Source organism: Acomys minous (genome assembly GCF_964271855.1).
Source record: "Acomys minous genome assembly, chromosome: 6".
Lineage (NCBI taxonomy): Eukaryota > Metazoa > Chordata > Mammalia > Rodentia > Muridae > Acomys > Acomys minous.
In genome coordinates, this window is record NC_140487.1 from 74222780 (window position 1) to 74245267 (window position 22488).

General features: G+C 44.2%; 1 protein-coding gene across 3 annotated transcripts in view; it reads left to right on the forward strand.

The window, feature by feature from the left end:
- The first annotated feature begins 853 nt into the window (after positions 1-853).
- Positions 854-22488, forward strand: part of CHCHD3 (coiled-coil-helix-coiled-coil-helix domain containing 3) — a 259841-nt gene continuing 238206 nt past the window's right edge. For 2 of the 3 annotated variants that reach the window (XM_084787378.1, XM_084787380.1), the window contains exons 1-2: positions 854-1106; positions 12929-13016. In XM_084787378.1, coding sequence (XP_084643504.1) covers positions 1026-1106; positions 12929-13016 — 169 coding nt within the window. In that variant the 5' untranslated portion in view covers positions 854-1025. The remainder of the gene's footprint in view (positions 1107-12928; positions 13017-22488) is intronic. The other variant, XM_084787379.1, reaches the window with a different exon arrangement.

The window sequence follows — 22488 nt, forward strand, 5'->3', positions numbered from 1 at the left end:
CTCTGTAAATCTAAGATCATACTGCGCTTTTAGCAAGTTTTTAGCAAAACAAACCAACCGACCAACCAAATACGTGTATAACCTAAATATAGACTTTGTAGAGGTAAAGTATCGAACTAGAAACTTTTCAAAACAGATCATCTGGACTTTGTCTATTGCCGCTTTAATTCCTCCATGAATTTATGTTATCTTTGGCGATTACTTTCCTTTGCCTAATCATCCTGTGATCTAAGGAACTTAAGGGAAGGAGAAGACACCAACGCGGGAAGCAGACTTCTGACTGTACGATTAGTGTAAACCATTTCTTTCCCTGTGTATTTTCGTATGCAGATTTGAAAGCCCTACCATTAAAAGTTGCACTTCACACAGACCAACGTAGTCTCTGCCCCTTAAAGTTTAGGACTAAAGGGCGAAATAAGTTCAGGGTCAGAGGTTTGTGAATAGGAATAAAAAAAATTGCTTATTTAGGGGACATCTAGCTTTGAGTTAGTTGGAGAGCCTGTGTATACTTAATTGTCCTAAGTTTCTAGAGTAAACTGCAAACCACGCTGGTTGGGTGAACAAACGTCCTTGAAAGTAGACCAGTTAGAGGCCTCCCGGGCCGTCAAGACTACAACTCCCAGAATGCTCTGCTCACTTTGCAAGGGAGGGAGTAAGAACCGCCACAGCACGCTTCACGCCAGATCAAGACTACAATTCCCACGACTCTCAGAGGCTCTGGAAACCCTGTTAAGCACCACCTGTTGCCATAGCATCCGGGTCCCTATCCACCAATCCTGGTGCAGCTTCCGAGAAGAGGCGGACAGCTTGCCTTCTTGGGCCAACCCGAGGCGGTTTACTTCTGGCACGTGACCGGAGGAGGCGGGCTCCTGGGGCCGGCGCCTTCTCCTTGCTTCTTGGGGTCGTGGCCTTGCTCCTGCTGGGCAAGGGAAGCGTCCGGGGCTTTCGCGCGCTGGTGTGCGCGCGTGGGTCCTGACGTGCTCGCGGGTCCACGCTCTGACTCTGCGGGGACAGAAGCAGGAGCCATGGGCGGGACAGCCAGCACCCGCCGGGTCACCTTCGAGGCGGACGAGAACGAGAACATCACGGTGGTGAAGGGCATCCGGGTGAGTGCCGTGGGCGGGCGGAGGGCAGCCCTTGAACTCGGACCCCCCAACGCTGAGACGCGCCCGGGACCTCTGCACCTGCTTTTTCCGCTCGCCGCCTGCCCTGCTGTCCCGCTAGAAGTCTGGGTCTCTGGGAAGAAGCCTGTAGTTTCAAGACTCGGAACATCCATTCAGAGAAAGTTCTTGGTTGTGTGCCAGGCGCCGGGCACCGTGCTGGGACAGGTGGGGGTGCCGGGTCACCACTGTCGTCCTTGCCCACTTAGTTGCAGGACTTAACTGAAACTCTTGCCTCGCTGTGCTTTCTGTGCGGTACCCGATCCCTGCTTTTTCCACGCACATCTCTCAGGGTGAATTAGCGTTTTAAGGATTATTCTTAGTTGTGTCTGCCATTCCGTGCCCCTCTTCTGGTGTCACCCTTTCCCCTAGCACATATATACCCAATGCAGTCAAGTCATTCCTGGCCCTGCTGGCTAACTTCTGGCTTGTGGCTCCTGAAAATACCGTTTTCTCAGGTGTTTCTCCTGTGGTTCGTTAGCCCAAGTTTTGAACCAGGCCCAGTTGCAACAGGCCTACTTCTGCCTGCCTGGTAGCGGGGGAGGTCGCTTTGCTGTTCTTCAAGGTTGGTGGAACCAAGACAGTCAGTTCTGAGCCATACGTTGGAGGGACTTCTTAAATACCCTTTGCGGGTACTTGATACATGTACTGAAAACTTGAATTTCCTCTAGGGTGTCAGTGTACGGGCACTAACTTCATAACCCTCTCCTCTGGCCCTGACTTTGGAGCATCATGGGAAGTACACTTACTTGTACCTGGCAAATAAAGCACTATGGCTTCAGAAGGTTTTGGAGTACTTCATATTTTCCGTCTACTGTTTTTACACAACTACTGTTAATCAATTAACTTTGTAAGATACCGTTTAGCATTTCTCATAAGGAAATAAACATTTAAAAACCTTTCAAGTGTTTGAAAACTTCCTCCTAAATTTGTTCCTTTGAAAAGAACTTATTAAAGTTTTTCTTGATAGAAACTCCAGACTGTTGAACTGTGTTTTTGAGTCGGTGACCAGCGATGCTCACTATACTAATCAGTGCTGGAACGATGAGGCCGAATTCTTTGCGATGCTGTCGTTCGGTTAGTACTCTTTGTAGTACAATAAAAGGATTACTACGAACTTGAGGTTTATACAGAGATGGCACAAAAGAAAGTTGTCTCTTTGAATGTTCCACACTAGAGAGTGAAAACATTAAAAAAAAAAAAGTAAATTTCAAGTGAGAAGATTTTGTTTAGAAAAATGCATTCGGAACATGTCGTCATGTATAGAAATGGCAATAACACAAAAACAAATTGAAAGAGAGTTTGGCAACCTTACAGAGACTTAGATAGAATATCAGATAATTCAGAGTGATAGGCTTGGCAGTAGGGACATGTATTCCATCCAAGTGGGGAGATTGTTTTAAGGAACTTTTGTGAACATTTTTATTTTTAACTGTGTGGCCTCCATTCCCAGATACATTTTATCTCCACTGTTACAGTCCAGGCACAGCCAGGCTCATTTGATTTGTATGTAGCTCTTCTGCAAATGCCCTTGGCCAGGTTCTCCTTTGCCTCCTGTCTTTTCCAGGGGTGGTCTGTCATCTCCTTGGGCAGTGCTCAGCTTTCCTTCCTTCAGGCTGGTGGAGCTGAGTTTGTCTTTTCGCATCTCTCGTCTTTTCCAGCCCTGAAGTTGTGTGAGCTTCTTGCCACCGTCTGTTTTCTGAGAACAAAATAAGGCCTGCGCAGTTTTGATGTTTTTTGTTTTGTTTTTTCCTGAAACTGGTATGCTGTTGAATTGTGAGGACTTAGAAGTCAGTTTGGGTTCCTTGAGGTCATGGATAGGAGAATGCCAACTTGGAATTAAGCCAACTTGTTTAATTATTCTGTGGCTCTGGCCAAGTCACCTCTGATGACACATTCTTATCCGTAAAGTGGAATGTTATCACTTTCTTTATAAGAGGATAAGGTGTGTAAAACACCTGATGAATTGTAGAGTTTTAGTTTATTATTATTATTTGAGGTGCTGGGAATTGAACTTAGGCCCTCTCATGTACTAGACAAGCATTCTACCATTGAGCTATATTTCCAACCTGCTTTGTCAACTTATAAATGAAAAGTGGTCATTATTATGATAGGGTTCCTTTCACATTTACTATTTCAAAGTTCTCTGAAAGTGCATTGAAATCCAACAGACCTGGGTTCAGATCTTTGTGGGATTTAGGATAGCCCGTGGCATGGGCGAGTCATTTCCCTTTCTGGTGTTTCTGTATAACTGTAAATTAGTGAGAATGTCGCACATGTGTGTGTGTAACTGGTCTTGTGTCCAGGGCTTTGTCAGTGTTTGCATTTACAGTTGTAGCTTGGAGTTCCTCAGGAGAGCTGAAGCTTAAACATAGTGACCCCCAAATAACTAAATAGGAGAGCATGTTGCACCCCAACGATAGACCCTTCCAGGGCAGACTGAGGCCTGAGATCATCCATTCCCTGTGTGAGTCTTGTAAATCCCCTAGCAGAAGACACTCAGACTTCAGTTATGGATTTTATGAGGTCATGCAACCTGGCTGAAGAAAGCTTTGCCAATTTTGATTGTTTTATAATGCTAGGATCATCAGTTGAGAAAAATAAGAGCATACTAGTAATTCAGTCCACACTGCGGGGAAGCCAGTGTGCTCTTTTCCGTTGATGAGGACAGCACTTTCATCTTCAGCCTAGTGTAGGAAGAGTAGCGTCGAGCGAGCAAGAGAAAACTCACTGAGCATGCTGTGTTTACTAATAGATCGCGAGTCTCCATGTTTTTCTTGAGGTGCTTATAGCTTCTACTTAAAGGACCTGCAGCTTGAAACAAGGTCGTTTCCAGTTCCTTCTCGTTGGCAGGCACTACTTTTCCTGGCATTATATATGCTCTTGCTTTTTTCCTGTATTCTGAGCAGTTGCTAGTGTTTTTCTGCCCTCTGTAAAATAGCCTGTATTCTTCCAGCTGGTTTCAATTTTGCATATGGAGCTACTCATATGGGCTGAATGAAGGATTACCCTCTTGCCTTGCGCTCTCTCTAAGTCTCAAACACATTTTCTAATGGTAGAAAAACAAGCACTTTTATTACTCACATCACATGCTTAATAGGACTTTTGTGTTCACCTGCCGGGCCTGTTTAGAAAGGGTGCTCAGAGCCTGGTCTTTCACGAATTTATCTAAACCATCAGAGCTGTGAGTGAACTCTTCCAGAGCAAATGTCAACTTCAGTGAGTATCATTTTCAAAGTTGTACTTACCATGGATTCGGGTGAGACGATTCTCTGCAGCTGGCCTTGAAGCTGACCTCCACGGGAGCCACTCGGTGCAAAGCACACCTCCGTGAAACACCCAGTGCTTTGGCAGATGTTGACCATTGATAGCCACTAAATGGAGAGGTTCCCTAATGTGGGGTGCTGTAAAGGGTTCTGCAGAGAGTATTAGCCAGGGTTGTACATTTATTTGGTTAGCCACAGGCATTGTGAGTGGTTTAGTTAGCTGATAGAGGATTGGTCCCTTTCTACTTTAAGGTCCTGGGCCATCTTAAGATTTCTAGGACTCAGAACACAAGTAACAAGCTAAATGTGAACTGAAAATGACGTGTTTTACAGAAATGAGTCTCTGTGTGTTTCCTGCCACCCCATTTTTCTTCTGTATATGGGAGTTATGCCTTAAAAAGATAGTTGGGGAGGTGGGCGTTGTGTCACAGGCCTGTAATCCCAGCACTCGGGGAGGTAAAGGCAGGTGAATTTCTGTGAGTTCAAGGCCAGCCTGGTCTACAAAGTCAGTTCAGGACAGCCAAGGCTACACAGAGAAACCCTGTCTTGGGGGGGGGGGGAAGGTAGTGGGTAGAAATGACCTGTTCCTACGTGTAGGGAAAACCGAGAAGAGAGAATATTCCGTCAGTGTTCTTCGAATCAATTTGTTAAGAAACATCTGAAGAAAAACTACTAGGGGCTGAAGTTGTGAACTGTTCCGTGTCATGTGGCTTCCACCTTCACCACATCAGCGATGACTTGAGTTTCCCCCTCTTTGTTCCTCTCATTCAGCCTCCTGTGTCTGAAAACATAGGGAGTTCTGGGTTGCTGTGGTGGTATGTTTGTGCACATTTTGGATAAGACCAAACAAAGCCTGGTGGAAGAGATAAATGGGATGACTAGATGATACACATTATGCTCTATGGAGCCCATGGTGTGAGCAAACGCTAGCCAAGCTCTGCTTGCCTGAGTGTCTTCGAGTAGGGTGGGTAGGCAAGGCTAGCCGATTCTGTTAACAGGCCAGCTTGTCTGACCACCCCTTATTAGAATTGTGGTTCTTCTGACATATGGGCCACTGTGAATTTTGTAAGGTATGGACTTTGCCCCAGCAATACAGGGAGCACACAGACTTGTGTACATTGAATTAATCCATGGACTCTAAAGTCCAGGGGCCTCTTTTGTAGCATCAATATGTGTATTTGGATGGAGATTGCCGAGGCAGCCGGAAGGCACGGGTAGCAGATAAAGGTCAGCAAGTGGGAAAAGGCTCTTCCAATGGAAAGGCCCTCTCTAAGGACAGTGTGTTTCCTGGAGAGCTGCCTCTCACTGAGGCTGCTTGTCCAGCACTTCCTGAAGCTTATGTTGTACCTGTGACTTCTCCCTCTACCCAACTTTGGGTCAGTGTTCATCACAGAGAAGAGCTGAAGTGTCTGCGGCTTGATTGTGTGCACCGCTGTGGCCCGCATCTTTCAATCTTGTCTGCTGCCTCACAAGTTAGCGCCTCTTTTGCCCAGAGGAGATCGGGTGAGACCTGGGCTTACAGCTGAGCCCGTGGAGCATGCTGCTGTGTTCTATAGCACAGGTAATTGTGCACAAGTTCAGGAGAATTGCAGCCTCAGGCTGTCACTGCTACCAGTGCAACTCAAAGGCACAAGAATTCAGCTGTGGAAGAACAAGTGAAAGGTGACTCCAAATCAGCCAGCCCTGCAACGTGCAGAGTTATCAGCTGCAGTGTGCTTATCATGAATTCTTTGGATGACATGTACATAGGCTTGGCGACATGTGACTAACTTACATTGAAAATTGTTTTGGTTGGTGTTAATTAAGTAGCAAATATGGAAGTATCAGGGAAACCACAAAAGCGGCAAAAATTTGACAAATACTGCTGGGTTGAAAGACATAGTCTACTTCTATGTCCCAAAAAGCATAGAGAGAGGAAAACCCAACACCTAATGCCAGTGACTCTCAACTATGGGCCAAGAACCATTTGGAGGTCAAATGACCCTTTCACAGGCTTCACCTAAGACCGTCAGAAAACACACACACACACACACACACACACACACACAATGATTCATAACAGTAGCAAAATTACACTTAGGAAGTAGCAATGAAAATAATTTTATGGTTGTGGTCACCCCAACAGGAAGAACTCTATTAAAGGGTCACAGTGTTAGGAAGGTTGAGAACCACTGTCTTAACACACTCCTACTAGGATCTGTACAGATGCTGGTATGAACTCCAGACCTCATCCTCAGTGCCTTGTGGAGAAGGAGCTCTGTGTTAACACCCAGGTGGTGAGAGTGAACTAGACGAAACAAATCTGTGGCTGTGGCTATATGAATAACCAGCTAGTTGGTGGCCTAGATACTGTAGTCCTCACATACTCAGGGACCAAAACTTTGACTTCCCAGGCAAGGGAGGTGAGGTGGCTGTCCTCTTTTCTGAGCCAGCACTTTCAGTTTGAAGGGTGACACTTTGAGCCTGCTTCAGGGATTGAAAGGACCTTTCGGAGTTTCTGTAGAAAGTAGTCAGTATACATTTTGAAGAGAAGTGGATGGTGTATTTAAAAAACAAGCACAGATCAGTGTTTATAGCTGCCACTTGAGTTTTAGCTAACATTGCTGACCAGTTATAGCTGTACATAATTTTAACGTGCAGCTCTTTGATTTTTGGGTTGAAATATAGAAATTGTAAAAGTTAATACTTTTATATTACATCATTAAACTGTAAAATCTTTTACAGTTTTATATAAACTGATAAGCTTTATATAATGGCTTATGTATATGCTGTTTTGGATGTGTGATATAATACATTGAATTTTGTAGTATTTGTGGTAATATATAGTGGTTTATTTCTTTTTTTTATTTTTTATTTTTAGTTGGTGAAGATGAAACCGAGGAACTTGTGTGTGCTAGGCAAGTTTTCCATCATTGAGCTCTGGCCCCAGGAGTACAGAGTTATGTAGAATATTGTAACATTAATACAGTGTTATGAAATATATGGTATGCACGAGTTAAGTGAATTACATATCATTTAATATACTATATGTCATTTAAATGTAATATGTATCATTTAAAATAGTTCTAAGCTTTAGAAAGGAAGGCTCATTTCCTTTTGGTGTGTAAAAGTAACTTTTTTCCTGGCTCAATTGTTGTCTCAGAGGCTTACTACCTCCTTTTGCTATTCTAGGCTTAGTCCTGGAAGCTTCAAGCCTCTACCTAGGCCTAGAATGTTTTCAGCCTCTGAGAGTTAGTGCTTAATGAGCTCACCCTCACTTGTTCTCAATGAGCTCTGGGCTGGCTGGTTCAACTCAGCTGTTCTGGCTCAAATTCCTTTCCCAGCTAACTTATGTAATCTGGCTTCTCTAGGCCCAGAATTGCTCTGCTTGGCCTCAGACTAAATCAGCAATCTGCTCTAATCTTCTGGCTTCTTCTCATTTTCTGGCTCAATCTGTCTTTACCTGAGTTCTCTTTCTGTAACCTATCTCTTTATTACTATCCTGGTAAAACTGCCTCCTCTCTCTGAAAAACTGCCTCTTAAGTAGCTTCCCTTTCCTCTCTCTTCTCAGTTTTCTCTAATTTGTCACCTTTTCTGCCACTCAGTTAGACATCATTTTCAAACATGGGTGCTTTCTTCTACAAACTTAACTTTACCTTCATTTGGGATTAAAGGCGTGTGCCACCACTCCTGGACCTAAGCTTTTCTTACCTATATTGCTCTATATCACAGTGGCCTTGAACTGAGATCTGTGCCTCTGTCTCCTGTATTAAAGGCATGTTTGAATTCCTGCTGGGTCACACAGACCTAGAAGGTCTTTGGATGTGATCTCTTGCCAGAACAGCCATGTTCTGAATTAACATTCCTCTACAGCTTTTTACTGTACTTGGGGAGATAGGTGGGGTATATTGCTTACAGAGCATGTGACTACAGGTTGGGGCAGCCACTGTGGGTCTTAACTGGATTTTGCTCAGAGTTACCTGGGAATGCAGAGGGTTGGAGTCAGTGTTAACAAAACCTCTCTTTCTTTCTTCCTTTCTTTCTTTCTTTCTTTCTTTCTTTCTTTCTTTCTTTCTTTCTTTCTTTCTTTCTTTCTTGTTAGCTTTATAGACGAATTTCAAAAGCAATCCAGCAGCTGCTATCAGAAGGCGCAAAGCCAGACTTGGGGTGCTTGCCTGACCTCCCAGTACATGTGAGGTAAAGGCAGATAGATCAGGAGTTCAACATCAGTCTCAACTACATAGTGAGTTTGAGGCTAACCTGGGCTACTTCAGACTCTGTCTCAAAACACAAAACAAGCAAACAGGCAAACGTATAAAAAAAATGTAGCTAGGGCTGCTGGGGATGTAGCCCCGAGGTAGCCTTGGGGCTCAGGGTTCAACCCCTAGAATCACAAAACAAAACAAAGCAAAAAGAAAAGATGGAGCTGGCCCTAGTGCCTCGGGATGCAGAGCCTCTTGGTATGCTGCTTTCTTAGTTTGCCTGGTCTTCTAGGACGGGAGATGATGGCCTTTCTCTCTGAAGAGCACAGATCTGAGCTGCTTCCCCTTCTCATCTCACATTGACCCCCTCGGGCCCTGAGACGGAAGTGCCTGTTAAGGCTTAGAAGGTTAACACAGGGTCCTGGGGGCCTTGGTTTGGTACTTGGTGTATGGAACGGTTGTTGAATGAGTGATTCAGTGATGTCCAGGAGCTCAGTGTCATGGAAACGGGAGGTACTCAGTCTCGGGAGCGTTTGTATTGGGAACAGTGGGCAGAAGGAGCCGTAGCTCTGCCCGGCAGACATGGGTGGATGGAATGCACAGTTAGTGTGCTGAGTGATTGCTTTTGGACGTTCAGACCAGCTCTTGAAACCCCACCTTAAGGGGTGTGGAGGGAAGGCATTGGTGGCAGAAACAACAACACAAGTACATACGGTTGTGGAACCCACGGGTGTGAAGTGTAAAGGGAGAAATCAGATGGTAAGGTTGGAGAATTAGCTCCCGCCAGATGAGAAGTGAGATGAGGGAAGAAATAACAATTCGTTTGAATGTTGGGTTGGAGGAAGTCGTGGCTAAGAGAATAAGAAGTGTTCAAGGCAAGCCCTATTTCTGATTTGGGATTCCGGATGGCGGTGGTGGCCTTAAAAAGGAAAGTGAGAGGGAGAAGGTTTGAAAAGCACATACTGGGTATGCAGTCTCTCTGGCTGCCCCAGGGTAGGTGTCTAGTGGCTAGTTCAACATGTTCTACTCTGGCTTTCAGGGGGCTGGGGTTTAGAATTCATGAATTTATCAACAGCACTTAAGGGCTTGAGTGGACGTGGTGGCAAGTGCCTGTCGCCCCTGCACTAGGGAAACCCAGGAAGGAAAATTCAACTATTGGCTGAGAATACGAAGATCAGATGGGTTATAAGAGAGTATGGCCAAAGAAGAGAGTGGAGTCCTGCAGCCCGGAGGCCAGGCAGCAGAGGCGAATGAAGCCTGGGGGAGAAATAAGACTTGGCTAGAGCGCTCAAAAATGTGGTGCAGTAAGAGGTCAGAAAGGCACTGGATTCCTGAAGAGGCCAGTGATGATAGAGTGGGGTTAGGTGCGACAGGGACGCCATATATATAGCTAAGGTGCTTTACAAATACCTGTCAGTTTATATAAGTGTAAAGGATTGCCATAATGCTCTTGTATAGGTGTACTGAGAGTGAAGGCCAGGTAGTGCCGAGCTGTGGAGGTGGACGTTAGAAGATCCTCAACACGGAGGAGCATTAGTGTTGGGGGTGGTTGGATGTATTTTGATGCTAATCAGTGCTTGCTGTCTGTGACCCACCTTTTGCTTAATAAAAAGCTATCCCACCTGGGCAGGGCAAAGGAGATAGGTGGGGCTAGGAGAGAGGAATTCTGGGAAAAAGAAGAAATGAGCACCTCAAGGAGAAAGGGGAGAGACCTGAAGGGGAGAGAGGAAGGCTGCCATGGGTTAGCTGGAGGAGAAGCACATGGCTGGTGGCATGGATGGAGAATCCAGCCCAGATGAAGAACACCAGCAAGTATTTGGGATTATGGATGGGAGGCAGCTTGATAGAAGTTATTAGAAGCAGATGGCGTGGGACTGAGACACGGATCCCATGCCTGCCCCACTATGGGAGGTAGTTCAGAGCATTGATAGCTGCCCTGCCCCAGGTTAAGTAAGGCTGTTTTAAAATATAACACGTGTCTGTGTCTTGATTGATTCCTAGCCGGGCCTACTGATAGTACATGTGATTTTAAAACAATACATTACACTCTTCCTGGAGCTGGAAGCTGCGGTTCTCCTTGACCTCTGTTGATACTGACCTTGAAGCCTGGGCTTGCTGAGTTGGAGCCCCAGCTTCACTGCTGGGGGACTGTGTGCTCTGGGGCCTGGTGTTTGTCCGGCAGTACTTTTTTTTTTTTCTCACTTATATAATACATATGAGTTAATGTAACTATTTAGCACGTGGGCTTGTTAAGGATTGGGTGTGTAAAGCACTAGGGTATTGATGACAAGTAATAAGCAGGAAGTCCATGTTAGCAGTGTTGACGACATGTATTATTTTTGCGACAGTCTTCCCGTACATCCCAGACTGGCCTTGAGCTCTTACTCCTCCTGTGCCAGCTTCCATGGTGCAGGGGTTTCGGGCATGTGCTACCATGCAAGGCCCTAGGCATCTTTTGAGTGTGTTACCTATTGTATTACCGAAGTAGTACCCCACCCCCCACCCCCACCCCCACCCCCAGCAACTTCATTGTAGAATAATTTACATCCCTGGAAATAAAATAACCATGTTATACACTAACTTTTCAGGACATTTTCATAATTTGAGTAAGGTCTTGAGTCCTTTCACAGTTAATTCTTACTTCACCTCTGCTCTAGGAAACTTTGCTTATTGATGCTTTACATATAGAATTGCCTTTTCTGGGTGTTTCACGTAAATAGACTCAACATAGCCAAACATTGACCTACAGCTGTAATCCCAGCACATGGGAAGTGGATGCAGATTTGAGGCTAACCTGGGCTACACAGTGAGACAGGTAATTCTGTAGTATGTGGCCTTTGATGTTTGGTCGTTTCCATTCAGCTTCGTGATTTTTGGGCTCATAGATACTGTAGCTTTTACTGGAATTTCATTCCTCTTTGTTACTGAATGTATTCTATTCTGTGGATACATAATGTTTTGTTTATCTGTTCACCAGTAAAGAGCCATTGGTTTGTTTCCACTCTTGCTATTGTGAATAATGCCTCTATGCACACTCTGTGCTAGGCTTTGTGTGGCCATATGCTTAATAGCTTCTTAATTGTCCCTTGCTCTCCTCCAGGGTCCTCCTTCCGTTCTCATCCGGCTTCAATCTGTTGTCTTCACTCTAGCCAGAATGAACTCTGAAATGTAAAACTGATTATGTTAATACTTTGCCCTAAAACTTAGTTTACTAATCTCAAACTTAGTTTCCTAAGAGTTTTAAAATCCAAAATAGCCACCTTTTCCTACACCTTCTCTTTCACTATGTTTGTTCGTTCATTCATTCATTCACTTACAGGGTTCTTGAGTCTGGGGATATAGTGATAGGACATCAAAACCTTGCTCTTCTGTCATCTTTTTTTTTTTCTGTAGTGGGAAAGGCAGAGAGGAAACAACAGTGTCAGACATTGGTAAGCACTATCAAGAAAACACAGAAGGATAACGCATAGTGACGTGGCTGGAGTGTTCCGAAGAGTCTTTGATTTGTGCACTTGGCAGTCTAGTGTTGGCACCCTGTTTTCCATCTACACTTAATATGGTTCTTTGCTCTGTTGCTTTCACTTCCTGAGATCTTTCATCCTTACCCACGAGTCTTCTTTGCCTCTCCACACGTCCCATGTCCACAGCGTGGCTGGATGCACCACCCATCCCATTCCTACAGACTTGCGGTACAGGCTGGCAGAGTCTGGTAGTTCCCTTCATGACATACTAAAATGCCTTGCTTCTTTATTCCACTTCTCTCTGAGCAGCTTTATGGTTTTGAGTCCTCCTAAATCTAGTTTTTTTTCTTGGCACAGAGTTAGCGCTGAATAAAAGCTGTTGAAAGCGATTGTGTGTTCTTAGCCTTGAACAGGAGGGAAGGAGGTAGGAAGGACAGGAGGAAGGGGAAGGAGGTGAGAGAGAGAGGGAAGGGAGGAAGGAGAGAGCTGAGGTGTGTTAACATGCACATACACATATACATACGTACATACATACATAATTACATACATATGTATTTACTAAGTAGTTACTGAATGAGTACAGATGGAGTTCTGGTGCTTGATATTTTCGCTGAGATTATAATTTAGCTCACAGCACAAACCAAGAAACATTTGGAATAAGCCCTTAGTGGTACAGTAGAAGAAATAAAGGAGTAGTGCTGTGGGGCGTGGCTTGGCATTTTAAAACTGTCTTTGCTTATGTAAGGTTACAGCTGTAGCCATCCCTTGTGCAGAGGGATGCGGATGTGGGTTACTTGGATGCTGGGTGCATTGTCTTTTGATTTTGTCTCATCAGTTTCATTCTGATGTTCCCTTTTCAGCTTTCAGAGAATGTGATTGACCGGATGAAGGAGTCCTCTCCGGCTGGCTCTAAGTCGCAGCGATATTCCAGTATTTATGGTGCTTCAGGTATGGTGGCATTCTTATTTTAGGTGTTTTCATTAAAAACCCTAAGTAGGGACAGTTGATTCAGTAGTCAAACTCACTGCTCTCTGTCTTGTGGTATTTGGACGTTCAGCTTATTAGGGGATGTTAGACATCAGTGTCAGGGCTTACTTTAAAATGTTTGGCTCTTATTTCAAACGAAATTGGGAACTTCTGTTTTTCTCATCTAACTCCTAAACCCTTTGCTAAGCTTCAGAATGCAACTTCACACTTTTTTTTTTGTATGAAATAGTTTGATAGTAGGAATATTGGGGATTAAGGAGTAAATACTTATTTTTTAAGAATAACCCTGCAATTAGAAAGTATCCATTTACTGCTTCCAAGTTGTTAAATATCTCAAATGATTTTAATTTTCTATTTTTTAAAGCATTTACAAAAGATTTAGTTTATCACAGTCTGACCTAGTTAATGTGAAAATATTGTTAAATGGAATCCATAGAAAAATTGTATGCTTCATCCACAGGTCTTCCTGGGTGAGAAAGAGCCAAAGAGACCCAATTCTTTTTCTCTTCCCTTCTTCCTCCAGCTCCACCCGTGTGCTGGTCCAACAAGGGTTTACTGGCACCTGCTGTATGTGCAGCACTTCTCCTTTTCTCACCTGGAGATAGAACCCAGCTTATGTTTCCTAGGCAAGTGCTCTACCCTGGGCCACATCCCTACCGCTTCCCGCTCTGTTCTTGATGCTGCCCAAATAACGACTGCACATGCTGTTGATTGTGAAATGGCGAGCAATATGGGAGTGATGGCTTTTGGACCAAGAGTTTTTGGAGTTTTTTGGAAAGGTGCTTATTTGGCTACAGGTTATAAATGTGAGAAAGCTGAGCTGTTGTGCACATGCCACTGTCCTGAGGGATGGGCATGGAGATTGCTCTTGTGACCCTCAAGCTGACCGTTAAGATGCCAACATGCTTTGAGCTTCTGACACCACACTCAATCAGGAGCAGTTTTTGTCTTTTTAGAATATCTTGTTGAATAGGAGCATTGAGCCGTCTTCATGTTTAATGGATGCAGATGAAAGGCAAGCACACATCCAACATAACACAGCCCGTAAAACCCGCCCATTCTTTGCAGACCTGCTGTTTTCCCCATCTTTTTCAGGAAAGAGAAGATAGTCAAAATAGTCAAAACCCTAAGTGGAGCTGCATTTTGTTGTTGTTGTTTTGTTTATTTGTTTTTCCTTTATTCTTTTCATCCAGCGAGTATCTGATCTTGTCAACACTATGTCTAAAATGTATCTTTCTGGCCCATCTCTACTGCTACAGTTCAGATTGTATCGTCTTTTACTATCTCTGCATAGACCCCAGTGCTGTGCTGTTTACATAGTGGTCTTCATGTTTCCATGAGACATGCCGGTCAGTTCATGGGATGGTTCAGGCGCTTCTCTGTAGGGTGTGATCTGATCATCTGACCCATGGCTTGAGTGTGCGCATCTCAGCCAACTGTGACCTCCGCAGGCACCAGGACTGGCTCCTGCTTACCTGTTAGTATCACTCCTGTCATTTGCCTCTCACCCTCTTGCTCTGTTCCTCTCTGTGATTAACTCATGGGCAGCTGTCCTTGTCTGCTCATGGGGAAGTTCCCAGCTCAAGGGTAAAGTCTGCATCTTGGTGCATGCTTCTTATTAACTGTTGAATTAAGTTAGGAAAAATTCCATTACATATTTTGTTCATTCTTGGATCTAATTCTATAAATCTAGGCAACATGTACTGAATGCCTGTATTACAAATAATGAAGCTTTTGGAATTATTTCAAAGAGTTTAGATTTTGTGCAGATATTACTAAGTGCTAATAAGACTGTAAGGAAGGTAGAGACAGACATTCAGAAACCAACAAACCCTAGAAGATGTTGAAATTAATTTTAAATATTTTGGTATAGGAATGAATTTTGATTTATGAATTAATTTTTCATATAGAACCGGTTTTAACATTGGATTGGTTCTACTTTGTTAAGGCAAACAGTGATGAAATAATGATGAATTGTTGAGTAAGAAATGATGTGTATACGGCAGGAGTGGGCTAAATCTTTTATCTCTTACCTGATCTTATTCTTAAAACCCTCCAGGAAAGGAACTGTTACTAATGCACTTTATGCAGAAGGACGCTGAGGCGCACAGTGATTAATTATTTTGCCGAGAGTCACACAGCTGGTGAGCAGCGGAGCTGAGAGTTGACCCACCCATGTGACTCCAGAGTAAATGCCACTCTTTTATGACAGTTTGCATGACCTCCTATGTCATTTGTAGAGGAGCCGTGAGGGAAACGGGTGGGAAGGCAGGCACTGCCTTAGGTGTTCTGCTGGGCTCAGGAGGGAACCATTTCTTTCTGAGTGCTTTGGTTCCTCACATCCCCGTACTGCGTCTCCTTCTGTAATGAGCTGAAGGAGTGAAAATGGTTTCCTTCTGGAATTGGCCTTTTTTAGGTGTGTGTGCACAGTGCACATTGTGTTTCATAGTGGGTGTGTGGAGGTCAGAGGTCAGCACTGTGGACCTGATTCTTTCCTTCCTCCTTCACTTCCGGGGATCGAACTCAGGTTGCCAGGCTTGCATGGCAAGTATCTTTATCTGCTGAGCCATCTTGCTGGCCTCTGGGGTTGGTTTCTTAAAACTGAGAAACACTGAGAGAGGTAAGGTTGACCTGCTGACTTCCGGGAGAGCCAGAATACAGGATGTGGGTCCAGGCTCAGGGGTGACTACCCTGGGCGCTGAAGACTTAGATACTACCTTGTGAGTGGGTCATCAGACTAGACTTGTTCTCACTGAAGAGTAGCCACCAGTTATCTTTGACCATTCAAAATGACATAACAACTAATTTAAAGTCAGTGTAATGGAAGTGTGTTTCTCACATGCACCAGCTGCATGTGGCTAGTGACTGTCATGCTGGCTGATGCAGGTATAGACTGCTTCCAGCTGGCAGGAAGCTCTGCTCTGTGGTTTGAGCCTGGGCCTGATCAGTGCTGGGCATTGTGAGTTTCCTCAGGTGCTCTAATGGCGTCCCTGGCTGTGTGGCCAGACGGTTCTGTGTGTGGCTTTGACTCTCTACTCTGTCTTTTCCACATTACTCATTATACTCATTATGGAGGCTCTGGGAACAGCCCTGGAGGTGTAGCATCTTTACAACAATCTTGGGCACAGCTTCCCAGTGGGTGTGTTAAGGAACCTGGAGTGTTGGCTCCTCATGCTTGGAACACTTGGATCACTTGGCTGGAACCATGATAGGAAAAAAGATGTAGTAAGATCTACTAAGTGTGGTTTTCCTCACTCCAGCCTAAGCCAGGAGGAGAGCTAACACTGGCATGGTACTTCGAAGTGATCTTGCCTTTAGGTTAAGCAAACAATTAGACTATGATTGTTTAAATTAACACACACTGGTTCTTAAAATTTTTTAAATATGTTGATAAAAGTTCTAGCCTCAAAACTTACATTCTCGTCTAAGTTTCTCATTGGGCTTTTGTCAGTGCTCAGTAATAGAGTTCTTATGAGGCATAACTCTGATGTGTTATGAAATAATTTTTCATGTCTACAAAAGTTTATTGATGAAAATGTCACCAGCTTTTTCTACATTTTTCAGTGTCAAGTAAATTATATATTAAATGTGAACTGAATTTTTAATATTTATTAAAATGCTTTCTTTCTCCCAGGACTTTTTCATACTAGCCCTAGGCTATTCACATGTGTGAATATAGGGCAGTGTATTTGATGAACTGAGAACCATAGGATTTCTGAATATAAGAGCTAAGATTTGTCATATGTATATGCATCCATTTATGTATATATTTATATATAGTTGGAGAATATAATTTATACTCTACAAAATAAGGTGTTTTTTTTTTTTAAGGCTGAAACTTTTTCTTTTCTGAGAAACCTTGAACCAGATCAATGATTCGTTGCAATAAGTATTTGCATGTAAAGCTGTTTGGGCAAAATAATATTCTGTGTGACACACAGCAGATTGCAGTGCCACTTTAATAAATGAATGTGCTGAAAAGAACTTAACTGTGTCCTTGCTGCTTGGGATTCTTTGCTGCATATCACAGCTATGTGAACTTGATTTTCTCTGACAGAGGGGATGCCATTGTGTGTAGTCACACCCTTTTATTAACATGTTGTATCTTTTGATTTTAGAAATCAATTTTGGCTTTTGAACTTTCTTCCCTTCATCTTGATCTTTTAGTTTTGCTGGACAGTTGTGAGGTCAGGCCACTCATGTTTGACTAATCCACCCCTAAGAAACTGTCTCCAAGATCAATATGAGGAAATCAGACAGGAAATGGCATTAAGAGCCTGTTTATTGGTTTCCTAAGTTACTGGCAACCTGATGAAAATGATAAATCCGGGGTGGGGCTGGGGTGGGGGGGGAAGAAGACAAATGAGCTCGTTCTTATTATTATCTTCACTGTGCAAGTTTCTCTGTAAATTTCTTGTCATTGTGAAAAATAGGGAAAGATTTGCCGATTTGTGTTAAGCGTGTTGCTGAGATCACTAAGTATTTGGCAGCCTTAACAAATTGCAGGAAACCAATTTGAGCAGGAAATAGCACAGCCTAAACTAAGCAGCCAATTTAGGGAAACAGATTCATCTATATGTTGTATGTATTTTTCTCCCAGAATATGGCCCTTCTAGTTATTTTTAAGTAGTTCTTGAAGGCTCATTTAGACACAGCACTGAAGGGAAAGTTCAAAGTCAACAAGTCCTGCTTATTCCTTTCACTGTGTTTTCACATCTGAGTGAAGGTGTAGTGTCTTAGGTCTCCCCGCCATTCATGTGTGAAACTTTTGGATGCCAGAATCTGTAATTTTGGAATTACTGTAATGGATAATTTGCCTTAGGGTTCCAAAGCATTAAATCTAATCTCTACTGAGTCTATCTGAGTTCTTTCTGTGAACATGGCGTGGCAGTGATCTTGAACTTCAAAGAACAGTTTGGTCAACTCATATTTAACATGATGCGGGTGTGCGATGTTTTTGAGCAAGTAAACCAATATGCAGGTGAGGTAGAGTGCACATCCAAGTCTGGAAGGCAGCGTAGGAAGTGAAAGAAGTGGGTCAGAAGTGTGACTTGCCATGAAAAGATGTGGACTTGGGACAGATTTTTGAGAAGAAAGGGATCTGAGGATTTATTTATTTATTTGTTTGTTTGTTTTACTTTTATTGAATCTCTATGATTCACATATCATGCACCAAAATCCCTCTCCTCCCCACCCAGTAAAATAAAACAATCAAACAAAAAATCTTGTCACAGAAGCTGTAGTGTGTCATACAGTATAGCCTTTTGTCCACATATGTTTACTTTCAAATGTTCATTGCTACATGGGTCTGGCTTGAGGCCTACACTATTGTTACCAGATCCTCAGTGGGGGTGTTACTGTGTGTCAAGGAGATTCTTAATCTTTTAGTCTGCAGGTCTGGCCCCTTCATGTGTTCCAGCCGGTCATACATGGGGTAGATGTTGGGGTGAGGTCCACTCAGAGTCCTGGATCAGGGCCCACTCCCTTGTCCTCAGGGCAGGGCCTACTCTCTCGCTCCGTGTCATCCTGTGTCCTTAGGGCAGGGCCAGCTTTCCTCCTGTGTCCTGAAGGTAAGGCCAGCTCTCAGGCTCCCAGGGGCCGGCTCACCTGCTCCCGTGCCCTCAGGGCCAGCTCTCCTGTCCTTGTGTCCTCAGTGTCAACTCTCCTGCTTCCATGTCCTCAGGGCCAGCTCTCCTGCTCCTGTTCAGTTTGCCAGATTGCTGCTGGCCGTCAAGGCCTGGATGGCCTCCTACTCCTGTGGGTAATGGATCTTGTGGGCCATCAAGTAGGTGGCAAGTGGAGGCCGCTCAAAGTCTTCATAGAGAAGCTCGCAGAAACCATTGATGTTGGCCCAGCTCAGCTTCTTCTCCCATGGAACTTGTGACTGTTGATTTGTGCCTCTCGAGTGAGTCTCTGTTGCTCCATCCACCATGGGCCCCCGCCTAGGTGCTGCCCCTAGTATTCACTTCTGCATGATCCAGCTCAGCACTGAGCATGGCCCCACGGCCATGAGAGCAGGTCTGTGAGGCCTGCGGTGTGAACGGTGCAGTCCTCAATTGGGCTCGACTCGCACAGCACCTCCTCATCCAACGCCATATTCTTGGCCCGCACTGTGCCTGGCCGCACCCTAAAAAGCAGCAAGGGCGTCTGTGGTCCCATGGTCTTGCCGTGGGAGGGCATGAGCGATCCAAGTGACAGGATTTCTTTCTTTCTGGGAAACACCAGCGCTGTGTTTTGGAGCTCTCAGTATGGTCCTTTGGTGGTTGTGCAGTCACTGCTGTTCTGTGGATCAGACACAGTGTGCTATTGACGTCATCTTGGATGACCTCGGCTTGGGCATTTCTAATACATTGAGCTAAGTATTTCCTCCCAACCAGGCTGCTCTCAGGGATGAACATTTCTGTGTAGCTCTGGAACACAGTCCTCCTCCTCAGAATGTGTTGGGGACCTCATCTTTTGAACTTGCGCCCACAGCACGGAAGATCTGAGGATTCTTACTGTGGCAGAGACCCTGTAGAGTCAGTGCACAGAGCAGATGAATGCTGATGAAGCGTCTCAGGGCCAAGCCAGTATGTGGAGGCTGGAGAAGTTAAGGAGTTTCATTTTAACTGCTGAGGTTCTTGCAGCTCAGAAGTTCCATCTAATTTTAGGATACAAGATTAAAAAATTGCATTAGTTGCTTCTTCCTTCATGTACCTCCAGATGTTAATATTTTTTATTATTAAATGGTTGTATGGTTAAAAATAAAGTGCTGATTTTTCATTGATATTTTTATACTTAAGAAATCTGTGTGGCAAGAATATGTATATTCTATCATTGTACACAATAAGACCATTTTCCTTTTAAGTGTAATAAATATAAGCATTTAAAAAAAATCCTTATTTGGTACTGTAAGGAACAAGAAAAAGAATAAAATGCTGTCTTCAGCTGTGGGAGGTCATGTGGGTTATAACTGCGCGACACCATAGGTTATAACAGATGCGTTTTGAGCAGGTGAAGTGAGATGAGGTTAAGATGGCGTGGTTTGAATGGAAGTGACCCCCATAGGCTCACACATTTGAATGCTTCGTCCCTAGTTGTGGACCGGTTGGAGAAAGATTAGGAGGTGTGGCCGCGTAGGAGGGGTGTGCCACTAGAGGTGGGCGGTAAGGTTTCCAAAGATCACACCAGAGCAAGTCTCACTTGTTTTCACTGACTGCCACTTGTGCATGAGATATGAACTCTCTGCTGCTGCTCCAGGGTCATGTGGCCTGCCCGCTGCCTCGCTCCTCGCAGTGATGGGCATGGACTGAGCCTCTCAAACTCTAAGCAGCCTCCAATTAAATGCTTTCTTTTATAAGTTGTGTTGTTTCTTCAGAACAAGAAGTGGTAACTAAGACAAACAGTTTCTTGCCAGGGTAAGGAAAGGATGTGTTGAAAACCAGATGGGGAAAGGAAGCCATTTTATGGTCTTTGTAGATATAGTGAGGGCTGGGACCTAGTGACTTGATGGTCAGGCTGCGTGGCTGGGGAGTGGTGACTTCTGTTTGAGTCCTTATTGTCTCCTCAGGACCACTTTCCTTAGTGTTATCTGGTTCATTACTGTTGGCTTTGCGATTTCTTTTAAGAAACCAGTAAAAGTTTAAACTCTGTTCATCAGAACGTTACAAGAAGGACTTAAGTCTTTTATGCAACAGCTAATCCCTGGCTAGGAGTTTTATATTTCAGGGCAGACTAGGGATAGTGCAAGGGGGTCGCACATGGGACAGCTGCAGTGCCAGAGGGAAGGAATTATAGAGCAAAGTTTAGCACTTACTGGAATGTTCACACCTTGCCATTAGGAAATTGCCATTAGGAAATTGGTAGAATTGGTAATGATTTCCTGTTAGTGGATTCATGCTGGCTCTGTTGCTTCTCAGTAATTTTCAGTTGTCCCTACCCAGAGACCACCTCTGTGTAGTTACACAAGTGCTTACAGGTGTCTCGAAGACCAGTGGGACAGAAAGTCCCTGCTTGAGCCTTGCTCTCTGAGAAGTTGCAGCAGCATGGAAGGATCTGAGGTGGAGAGAGCCGCAGTTCCTATGACCCCAGTTAAGTCAGTGCTGCTTGCCATGGGATGGTAGGAAAAGGGAGCTTTTTAAGAGAACACCTTATTTTTGCTGCAGTAGATTTTAGATACTAACTTTAAAGTGATTTTAAGAATGGACTTTCTCAGAACTGTTTGGTAAAACAACCAAATAAATCATGGATATTGTTAGAGGCAAACATTGTAAAGTAGGAATTTGTAATACTGTGTCAAATGTATAAAATGGAAGACATTGTCTATATAAACTATTCTTTGGGAGTATGGAGAATAAAGACATACCAATATATAGAAAATACTATTTGTGACACATTTTATATGCCAGTTGTAAAATAAACGCCTAATTAACAATCTTACTGCATTTCTTGGAATTTGACAGATTTTATAGGGCATCATTGGGATGGCCCAGATCTCTTAAAATAATTGCCTGAGGGAGCTTCAAATGTACATTTTTCTATTGCATATGGAGATATTAAAAATCAATCCTTTGACTTTCCAGCTGTCAGCCAAATAATAGATTATTGTTGTTGATGATGATGTTTTTCCTTTTAAAAACCATTTTATTTCTTCCCCTTCCCCTCCTTGTCTCCCTGCTTCATTCAGTGACACCTGCGTGCTCTGTGTTAGGCCTTGTCCCCAGTACTTGGGAGCGGTGACTGGTTTTAAGTTTCCCTTTAAACCTGTTTTGCCCCTAGGGCTACTTGACACTTTGTTGACAGCTGTCACAGTACTGAGGGCCTTGCAAGGCCTGGGGAACCTATGGGGATCATTTCAGAAAGGGTCATCAAACTTTCTCAAGGAATGCCTGTGGCATGCTTGAGACAATTTCTTGCCTCCCCTGAGTGGGTGGATAATTGTATCCTAATTAGCCAGCAGCAGATTTGGAGCCTGAAGTTACTGGGTTGCAGGGTTACATCAATAACACTTTGGTTACTGTAAGGGTGGAAGGTGAAAGGTCATCGTGTGGAGGGCGTGGTGAAGTATGTGGTCCCCTGGAGCCAGACTGCACTCAGGCTGGTGGTAGCATTTCCTTTCTTTGTCACCTTGGAGTGGTACTGCCCTTGGCTCTAGGCTTGCTTGGGTGTGGTGCCATCGCTGCTGTCTTGGGGACACCCTGCTCCCGTGACTGCACAGTGACGTACATGTGTTAGCTAGAGTCGAGGAGGGAGGGACCTTTCCTTCAGATTGGCTCTGGTGGGGATGGGCGAGGATCTTCTCGTGCTTGGGATAGTACACATGCTCTTCCAAGCTGTGCAGATCCATGGACTTGTGTTGAGAGAGGCGTTTGGAGAAAGTATGGGTTTGAGGCAGGGTCAAGAATAGAGCCTGCAGTGGAGATTTGGGTCGCACTCCTAGTTACTGGTTCGGTTT